Source organism: Trifolium pratense, linkage group LG6 (assembly GCF_020283565.1).
Source record: "Trifolium pratense cultivar HEN17-A07 linkage group LG6, ARS_RC_1.1, whole genome shotgun sequence".
In the NCBI taxonomy this organism is placed as follows: domain Eukaryota; kingdom Viridiplantae; phylum Streptophyta; class Magnoliopsida; order Fabales; family Fabaceae; genus Trifolium; species Trifolium pratense.
The window spans coordinates 1,707,841-1,718,967 of record NC_060064.1 but is presented as its reverse complement, the minus strand read 5'-3'; the positions used below and the strand labels follow the sequence as shown (position 1 = coordinate 1,718,967).

The window sequence follows — 11,127 nt, the reverse complement described above, 5'->3', positions numbered from 1 at the left end:
CTAGACTTTTCTTTCAAAAAATAAATCCAAGTCTTCCTTGAGAAATCATCTGTGAAAGTAATGAAGTACCTGTTGCCTCCATTGCTTGTAGGGTTTATGGGACCACATATGTCAGAGTGTACCAGCTCCAACCTCTCATTTGCCCTCCACACAGCTTGCTTAGGAATGACTTCTCTGTGTTGCTTGCCAGTCAAGCAATCTTCACACTTGTACTCAATTTCTTTCAATACTGGTAATCCATCTACCGTATTCTTTTTAGCTAGCACATTTAGGCCTTTAACACTCAAATGTGCATATCTATCATGCCATAACTGTGACCAATCCTCTTTTGAAACTGTTAAGCATTTGGGTGAGATAACTGTAGCAGTCAAAGTGTACATCCTGTTACCTGACATCTGTGAGGTGAACAGCAAACCCTTGTCATCATGAAAGATCTTGCAGGTATCATTCTTGAAGATGATTGTGACATTCTTCTGTTGAATTTGAACAATGCTTAGAAGGTTGGTCTTTAGGCCTGGAATATAGTACACTTCAGTTATAACATGTACCCTACCATTGATTCTTAGCTTGATATTTCCCTTGCCTACAACATTCATCTTTGAATCATCTCCAAGTTTCACAGTGTCCCTATAATTTTCATCAAATTCATAGAGCCAATTCTTGTTGCCAACCATATGGTTGCTACAACCTGAATCAAGATACCATCTTTCAGTCTCAAATTCCTCACAATCTTTGCCTGTCATAAGAAGAAACTCTTCTTCATAGTCTGCTTCAGCATATTTTGCTTCCTCCCAAGTAGGACATTCATTCTTGTAGTGGCCTAACTGATGACATTTGTAACATTCAACAGTTTCTTTGCTTATTCTTCCTCTGCCACGCCCTCTTGATGAACCATTCCTTCCTCTCCCTCTCCCTGCACCAGAGACTGTGAGAGCTTGTTCATCGTGGTTCACCACTTTCTTGCTTTTCATCTTTTGCTCATGCACTATCAGGTTGGATTGAAGTGCATCTAGAGACATTGTAGTCACATCATTGGACTCTTCTATTGAACAAGTGACATAGTTGAATTTCTCTGGCATAGACCTCAAGATTTTATCAACAATGGTTGCTTGCTCCATTCTTTCACCTTGAGAAGTCATCTTGTTCGCAATTGCCATGATTCTTGCAAAATACTCAGTCACAGTTTCACTTTCACCCATCTCAATTACCTCAAATTCTCTGCGAGAAACTTGAAGCTGAGCTCTCTTCACCTTTGTTGATCCCTTATACTTCAATCTCATTGACTCCCAAATATCCTTTGCAGTATCTTTGGCAAGAATTGTTTCTAAAATGGCACGATCAATAGATTGAAACAGGTAATTCTTTACCTTCATATCAGTAATCTTGCTTGCAGCTGCAGCTTTGACTTGCTCTTCTGTTGCATTTGCAGGCGCAATTGTAACTCCATTCTCTATCAATGACCAATACTCCTTTGATCTCAGCAGGTTTTCCATCAACATGGCCCAGTGATCGTAAAATCCATCAAACCTAGGGATTGAAGGTTTCAGAAAATCTGAATTCTCTGTCATGCTTGATGCGCAAGAAAGATAAAGAACTGATGAATTTGCAGAAAGATGCAGATTGAGTCTGCAAGATCTTTGAAAAACTGAAGAAGAAAGAAGTTTGTTGAAGAAGAAACACTTTGAAAACGGTTGTAACTAACTTTTTGATGGTGGTTTTGCAAAACCACCACTAGGTCCTTGGATCTTTGGTGATGATACCACTTGTTATGATTAAGGGATCTTTCTCATTGATTACTAATGATCACCACACATACTTTATATAGGCAATGTGCCATATACAAGCATTGGGCTTAAAGTACAAACACTTGATATTGGGCTTGCATAATTCTAGGCCCAATATACAATATCCAACAATAAAGACACCGATTATTTGGGGAACATTTTTTAGAGAGACAAAGTGGGTCATCACACGAAACAACCTTAATAGTTTGAGACTCATGAAACTTGAAATATTTTTTTTATTAATTTTCTAACAAAATTGTTCTTACTATAAAATATAGTCGATATTTGTATCCAATACATACCCCGTGTACATCGCACGGGAGAACACTACTAGAAAAACTAACTTTAGAGAGGGACGAAATCCATCACTAATCTGTCAAATTTCCGTCGCAAACACATTTAGTGACGGATTTAGCGAGGGATTTGGTTCCTCACAGATTTAAAATTACAATATTCCGTAACTAATTCTGTCACAATTAGTGAGGGATTTGGTTCCCTCACAAATTTCCGTCACTAATTTGCATTTTTTTAGCAGCGGAAAGAACTAGTTAGAAATTAAGTAGAAACAAAAAAAAAATCTCATCCATTAATAAAAGAAATGAAAAAATAAATAAAAGGAAATATAGAGTCAATCACACAATTTTATTATAATTCATAATTAATTTGAAGTACTTATTCTAAAGTACATAGTAATATTGCAAATTGTACTTCATATATATAACATTGATCACACACACACACACTAATAGTAATACTAAATAGTACAAGTATGTATAATGGAAATGGAGAAAAAGAAACTTGTTTATTTTCATCATCAAAGAGTAAGATATGATTTTGTTGGTGAAGTGCTCCCATTATATTTGCTCCTTTTTCACTCTTGGTAGGAAAAACACTTAAGCATAAGACATTCCCTTCATTTATTTTTAAACTCACAAACAATGAGTTAGGATCCACCTCAAATCTAGCAGCTCCATTAAAAATGTAAACCATTTTAGGCTTCACAAAATTATTTGGAACATTAAGATAACAAATATTATAGGGAAGTTTTCGAGGTGCCTTATAAGGATGCAAACCTTTTTGCTCAAAATAAGCAATAACATTTTTTTCCAATTCATCATAAGCTTTTTTCATTAAAAGTGTCAAACATAAATCCACCTTGACCTTCTTTCAATTAGTAATCTTCTATGGGAACATTTTTTAGGGACACAAAGTGGGTCATCACATGAAACTTCCTTAAAAGTTTGTGACTCATGATACTTGAAATTTCCATATTGGATTGGGAAACAATTAGGTTGTTTGCATCCATCACATTGAACCCATGAATCATCAGAAGCAGTGTCTAGTAACATGAAAGGTTGGTATGGTTTTGGTGAACCAATCATCATTTTAACAACAAAGAGGCTGTTACCAATATTTTTGACCAATGGTTGAAAAGTTTTTGAGGTTAATGTAATATTATTGGTGTTGGACTCAAGATGATTAAGGGCATGAATTTTGGAGAGTTGGAGTATTCTATTGTGTTTTTCTTCTTCAGAAATGTTTTTGGGAAAGAGTATTGGATCAATGTCCATTCTTGAGATCAATTCCATTGTGAAGCACATGGTTCCTAGGGGCATGTAGACACAAAATAATAAAACAAAAAGTGCTAAGAAACTATGGTAACAAAATGATGAGGCCATTTTCATAACATTGATTTTGATTTGTGTTTTTTGTGATGATGAGATTATGAAGTGAGCTTTCTCATTTATATACACACATTATGCATGTAATGTGAATATTCTTTGAGTCTTGTGATGACATTGACATTAAACTTACCCTAACTTTTTTTGGTGTGTGGATGTAGATTGCCTGTAGTAAAATATTAATGCAGTTATATGCAATTTTTTATCTCGGACGTTGAAATTAGATCGGATGAATAAAATTGAAAATTATGCCTTTTGTAATAAAATAATTTCAGCTGTTGATTCTAGATCGGACGGCTAATATTGATTACAGCGTCTTAGTAGAAAATTTGTTTCCCTTTTTTTTCAGTATATTCATTTTATTCCCTATTTCTATTTTTTCCTTACTTGCTTCATAGTACTATCTCAAATTATATATCCTAATTAATTTTGATATTGACTTGTAACAAGCTCAACTTTCTGATGCAAGTTTGTCATGTTTGCATTCATTTTATAATTTCTACTTATATGTTTCTTTCATTTTCATCATGTCTTTGGTCATACTTATATTTTACAATATTTTTTGCTATTTCCTAATTCTCACCCCTCTTTTGAATTCATTGCAATAAATTAAGGTGTGAACAAAAACAGTTTTGAGAAACAACCTCAATGTGATTGAAAGGAAAGGGTTATAAAAGAAATCAACCTCAATATTAATTTTTTCTTCTTTATAAATTATTGTGATTTATTTGGAAAATTCGAATAAACATAGAGATTTATTTGATCAATAGTATAATTGATTATGTATCTTGATTTATTTTAATATTTCTCAATAAATTCATGTGATTTACTAAAAGTAAAAAGAAAGTAATGACTAATTCAGTTTTATAAGGAAAAATAAAATAAGCCATGGAATTTTTTAAACTACAAGAATTCATTTAAATAAAAAGTTTCATTATATATAATTTTTTATTTATAATCTTAAAGTTCACATTGTTTTTTATTTGATGAGGGAAAGGGGCTCATTCTTTTTTAAAGGAAAAACAGGGACCATTTTTATTAAAAAGAGTATTTTTCTACTTCTACTTAAGTTTGACCTTATTTTCACACGTTTGCCAAATTCCAATAATATACAAAGCACTTAAAGTAATTAATTAGCTGTGTATAGAGTCCTTATTTTCTATTTCTGGATTACTAGTACTACATGAGAAGAAAGCATATGAGCATAAATTGGGAATATTTATTTAAAAAATAAGGGAAGTCCAAATAAAAAAATTGGGGACAGTAAAAAACTCAAGATATTATTATTTTATTATTTTTATTAGTGGCAAAGTAAAAATAAGGAAGTAGTAATTGTAAAAAAAAAAAAAAAAAGAAAAAAAAAGTAGTCTAAGCTAAGCTATGGCCAGCATGATTTGATTGTCATGTACTAATAAACTTCACACTAAAGCTTAAATATAAATTAAGAGCTTTTTTTTTTCTTCTTTAGTGTTGGATAAAACTAAAACTCTCATTATTTAGTTTTTCTTTTTTGAACCAACATAAATTTAGCTTGTGCATGCCCATATAAAAGTATAATAATGGATCCGTAGATATCCGTTAAACTATGCAAATTCGATTGGTTAACGAATGATATTCACGACTAGTTTTTATTTTCCAAGAAGTCCAAAACTGCAGACAAAACCTTAAAGGTAGCATCATTTTTTTTATTATAAATTATAATGATGAAGACCATCCATATATAAATATATCAGCTTCAAAATAATTATGATTACATAAAAATGAATAATAATATTATTATTATTATTATTATTATTATTATTATTATTATTATTATGTATGTTATTCAAAATAAGTAAATAATAATATAATGTATGATATCTACAAATTTTCAGGGCTTAAATGTGGGGGCTTGATCAGTTTCAGAAGCATTCAATGCCTCATACATTTTCCTACCAATTATATTCCTATAAGGATCCTCCTCTCTCTTCTTGATCAAGTAATCTAAATTTTGCTCAACTTCAGACTTAATCTGCAGGTACAATTGGTTGGCATTTTCTTTGTCTTTTAGTATATTTTCCATGCCTTTCAGTTTTATAGGCTTCCCAAATAGATAATAAAAACGGCCCGGTATTTTCGGTAGAAGCACCGGAAATGACAGGTTTTGGTTTGCCACCTCTCCACTTCTCTCATCTCTGAAGGTTGAAAAATATCACAATGTAATAAGTATCACATTATCTGATATATTGAATAAAATCGCGTTTCATGAAATGAAATGAAGATTAATTACCTAATCTTAACCGAGTCTCGATTAAGATCTTTGATGTAATTGTTGACTACAGGAATCTTCATTAAGTCGTTGTAGTCGAGAGCATACTGTAAAAGTCAAATAGAAAATTCCAATAAAAAGACATGTACAATAAAATGTTATATCACTTTATTCAAGTAGAATGAAAAGCAGAAACCTACTTCGGCTATATCATCTTCGCCTACAGCTCCAAAAGGAACAATAGTAGCACCAAATCGTGCTGCCATTCTCACGAATTCCGGATGATCAGGCCAAAACAACTTGTATTCTTCACCCTGCCATTGTAGGAGCACAGTAGTAGAACACTCATCACATAACAGTTAATAAAATTTCAACTGCGGATTGAAAATATGGTTAAACAAAGTTGACGAACCTTATAATGAAGAGCCTCGCGTGCACCACCAGGATATAGAAGAACATGTGATTTTGTTGAAAGTAATTTAAAAAGATTGCTTGCCGAAACAGGCACACCACCAAATACCTTAACCCAATCAACCATAGAAAACTCAGAAGAAGAAGTCTCTATTTTTCCTGTAAACAGATCTGGATGGGCTATTCCACGAAGAGCGATGGCCTTCTGACTTATAAACTCTTCTATAAGTGAAATTAGTTCGAATCCCAACAAATTGTGATAACCGATGAATAAGACGGGACCTTCATCCGGAACACCAGACAAACCTTTTACAATCTTCCCGTCTTCCAGTGTAGAGAACATCACAGATCCGGTAACAGAACGAAATAATCTGTCATGCACGTTACGTCAAGTCAATAAAATGTTAGCAATTAATGTAGCTAATAGATTTCTAATAAAAACAATGTGGCAAGCATAATATTTCCAAAATAAAATTACCCGACTACTTGATCCATTGCATATTTGAATTCTGTCATACTAGGGGGAAGGAAGTCCATGACCAAATCATGCCTCCTTGAACGACGGTACATGCAAGTCCCCTTGATGATTGTTAGCAGACCAATAGAATCTTCCTACACTACCATGCAGAGAACAATTAATCAACTAACATACAGCGGTTATCACAGAAAATTACCTAGGCAGTAAATCGGCAACTAATACTGTTAAAACCGTGAAGTAAGAAAAGGCTAACAAGTTAAAACCCCATAATGCAGTGTTTGACGGTGTGACACAAAAAATGTCAGCTTACCAAAAGAAGAGTGTGTCCGTTGTCCTTAAAGATACGAACTTTGCAGTTTTTCAATGAACCGGCAAGTCTTTGAGCTTCATTTACACTGGGAAGCATGTTATCCTTGGCACTAGAAAGGAAACTTCGTCAATCTCAACACCCGATTTGAGAGCACCAACTTAAAAGTAATGTATAGTATATGCATAATGCATGTTAATTATAACAACACAAGAGTCCGAAAAATACACAATATTAGTATGAAACACCAAATCTAGAGAGATAAGAACCTAGCAAGCACAAGTACTTCAGCTCTGACAGCATGTAGACGCGAATTAGTATACGCAGCAGCTGATTTGAGAAGTTTAATCTTCCAAAGAAGAGTGGCTCTTGGTATAATATTAGCCAGCTCCTGATCACACGAGTAAAATTTAGTTGCAGCTCGACATAATGCAATATTGTATGAACTTGTACGAATTTGTCTAGCAAATAGAGCAAAGGCTTCTTACCGGAAGATATGGCAGCAATGAAGTAAGGTTGGATGACAGTTGTTCGATTATCTTTGTCGGAGGAAGCCCATTTCCAATATTGACCGATGCCATCTTCACCGGATCACCTGATTATGACCATAAAAACATTTTTTTTTCTCAATTTAATAATGGCATCGATGATTTTATTTCTTCGGCACAATCCACGATCATCAAGAAATGTAAATGGAATGAGAGTGTTGAGAAATGAGATTATTTACCCATAATAAAACTAAGAAGAAATGGAACAGTTACATGAAGTTCATCAGGAAAAGACTCCAAGATAGGTAACAAAGGTTGCAACTGTGATCTACCAAAGGATGTAGCTGTGGTTGAAAGGTAACAAAAAATTATTATCATACTAAAGTAAATTATTCACAAAACATTACCAAATTATTATGTGAACAAATTTTGATAGACTTACCAGGATTGACTAAAATAAGTACTAGATCAACCGTTGGATTACGAGCGGCAACAGCGAGTGCAAGGCATCCACCTAAGGAATCACCAACGAGATAAATCGGTTTCTTTGGTGATAGAGCATGCTCAAGTCTAATGGCTTCTTCCACAAGTTTCACCAATCCTTCATAAAATCATAAAAACAAAAAGGAAAAGTTTCAGTCCAAGTATAGATAATACTACGTACCCAGTAATCATGGCTTAAATATTTAAATTCATTCATTCACAGCTAAAACATTCTACAATCAATTGCATGTTTATGTTTGATTAATATTTGGAGGCACAATGTGAAACTCTCCTTCTAACCGAGGTTTGTCCTTACGCAAGAGTCAATGATCGAACCTGACACCTTCTTAAAAGTGCCCGAGTCCCAAACCTTATTTTAGACACAAGATAAACTAATCTAAACACACACCAAATGTTGTAATATTTTAATTCAAATGCATCAAGAGCAACAATAATGAACTTCAGAAAGTTGACAAAAGCATACGTTAAAAAGCAAAGACCTTCAAATGGTGTTCGGTCAAGAGCAGGAATGTGCAAGCAACGAACTTCAAAAAACCTGTTGTACACAAAGTAAAAAGAGCCTCTTATTGCAAGTAACCTTCAATTAGAACTTTCAATGGCAAGAATTGTGAAAATGACTAATATCTCAAACATACAATTAATTATAAAAGCACTTATTCTAATCCTGCATGTTTCTTTTGACAAACTTTTGTTTTTGTTTGTTGAAAGCATCCCAAGTTCGAACCCAAGTCAAGGTATCCAACCTAGCAATATCAGTATTATCGATTAAGTTAGGCCTTACGGACCTTTAGACTAATTTTTTATTTTTATTTTTTCAGTTTATTAACCTCGCATTTTAAATGTGGAGCAGTATGAAATCTCGGGTATGAAATCAGCGTTTATGCGGCTACTGGGGTACTTAGGAGACACCTTTTGTCAAGTAGCCTAGACCTAGTCATTAGAAATTTATCCCTTGAAATAAATAAGTGGAGAATCTCATGTTCGAACTTCAACGTTTGTATATAAAATATGATGTCCCTGCCAATCTCACGGCACACCTTTTCACTAATTTTAATCCTATAGAATTAAACTAATGCAGTTATATGGTACTCCTATTGTTTTCATTTGGGTATTAAAAAATACACACGATAGAATAAAATACAATATAATACAACATACTTGGCAAGTGCTTGATGGTGCAAAGATAGACCCAATCCAGTGCCATCCATCCCTGCAATAGTTAAATCCAAACACTGCACATGTTTAACTCATTCAAATATAATAACATATCCTTTTTTATAAGACCAAAGCTTGAATTAATTATTTCGTTACTAAGATACTCTCAATTAAAGTTACATTTTTATCCACAACATATAAAAACATAAACTAAGAGTAAAATTATAAAAATAATATCAATTGTAAAAAATATAATATTCCTAAAAACTTTCGTAATTCATTTGATATAGTCAACAAAAAGTTTATATTTAGACACAAAATACACATATTTGGCAATAACTTGTCCGAAAAAAATAGCGGAAAGCTCGTAAACTAGCTTATAGTGGATGAGTTTATAGCAAATTTAGCTTATAGCGAATAAGATGCCTGATTGGATTTGTAGTGTTTTGTAAAAATAGCTATTAAACTAGCTTATAAGTATGAAATGACATAAAAAAGATATGTTTAATTAATAATTTTTTCAAGTAAAGATGACAGGGATAAAATTGAAAAAAAAAAATGATAAGTTGTAAGCTACTTGAAATATCATTTAAAAAATAAGCTATAAGTTAATAAAATAAGCTATAAGCTCTTTTTGAAAAACGATTACCAAACAAGTCCGTTTGACCCTACTTTTTTTCTTCTCCTTAAAAGTAGTAAAAATGTAAAACATTGTGTTTGACCCAACTTCTCCTTATTATCTACTTCTTTACTTTATTTTTCTAATTCTTCGAATACAATTTTCTACTTTTCAATTTCTTTTAAGGAGAAGTATAAAAGTAGAAAATAAGTAGGGTCAAACGGAGTCGGACGAGCTTATAAGCTAGTAATGTGTCTTCTCAACCAGAGTCAATATAAAATATATTTGACGAATTTAACAAAGGGTCAAGCATTTGTCAAAAAAAAAAAAAAAAAAAGGGTCGAGCAAATGTTAAAGTATTTAAATAAATAAATTTTACATTAAATAATTCTAGAAAATTAATTTTAAAATAGTTAATTACAGAAATTTCAAAAAAATATATCTATATTTAGCTCCTTAACAAAATTACATTCATCCATCATAATCATAATTTTAGCAAAGCTATACATGTCATGGAACTTGAACAAAATGTACCAATGTTATGTGATTTTGTGAAACACACACACCGTATTCATTCATTAATTAATGTGTTATTATCACAAAAGAAAGAGAAATAATTAAAAATTAATGAGATGAGATAAACTAGTTTAGTTACCGGGTAGAAACATGAGTGTGGGAGAATCTTTGTAAGGAGAAGCACATTCAATTGGGCAAAACCAACGTGGTGGCCCACCATCATCTTTACAAATCTCTTTAGCTACAACAAAGTAATCTTCAACCGTACGATTTCCATACCCATCATCCCAAAGTGGTGCCAAACCAACTTTATCATCATCATCAACAACAACTTTATTATTAGACTTCTTCATCAATAAAGGAACAGAACCAGAACCAGAACCAGAACCAGAACCATTTTGGTTTGTTTCAACAAAAATAGAAGAAGAAGAAGTTCCATTCAATGAATCAGATTCAGAAGACAACACATCAAAACTACGAGGTTGATGAACTTGAATTTTATGGCTATTATGTCTTCTTTGAGAGGATGGTATGGATGAAACCCCAAAACCAATTATTGATGAGGCCATTTGAGAGGGAGGGAGGATGAAAATGTAATGGCTTTTTTTGGAACAAGTGAAAAAAGTTGGCTTTTTCTTCTTCCTTCTTTTAATATAGCAGTAGTACTATGAATCTATGATGTTACATACATACACACAGTGTTGTTGTCTTCATGTATGTGTTTGAGGATGTTGTCAGAATCACGTGTTTGGTTTTGTGCTTGAGAAGTGAAACAGAGGAAGGAAAGGAGGGAGAGATAGAAGCGAAATTGGAGGTAAATACATAAATGGAAAGGAGTTGTTATATTTGTGTTATAAACAAAAATTATTTATTAGATTTTATAAAATAATTGTATGTTGATATATTGTCCACTAATTATAATTCAATCGGAAAAT

General features: G+C 32.7%; 1 protein-coding gene across 1 annotated transcript; it reads right to left on the bottom strand.

Moving 5' to 3' along the window:
• Positions 1 to 5,218: 5,218 nt before the first annotated feature.
• On the bottom strand, positions 5,219 to 11,108 carry LOC123890850 (acyltransferase-like protein At1g54570, chloroplastic). Its single transcript, XM_045940555.1, has 13 exons — positions 10,332 to 11,108; positions 9,061 to 9,112; positions 8,382 to 8,437; positions 7,841 to 7,999; positions 7,638 to 7,742; positions 7,399 to 7,505; positions 7,180 to 7,301; positions 6,914 to 7,022; positions 6,604 to 6,737; positions 6,127 to 6,496; positions 5,915 to 6,028; positions 5,736 to 5,821; positions 5,219 to 5,640 (listed from the first exon to the last, which is right to left on the bottom strand). The coding sequence occupies exons 1-13, from the start codon at positions 10,759 to 10,761 to the stop codon at positions 5,337 to 5,339; spliced, it is 2,148 nt and encodes a 715-aa protein (XP_045796511.1). The 5' UTR covers positions 10,762 to 11,108; the 3' UTR covers positions 5,219 to 5,336.
• Between the last annotated feature and the right edge of the window lie 19 nt (positions 11,109 to 11,127).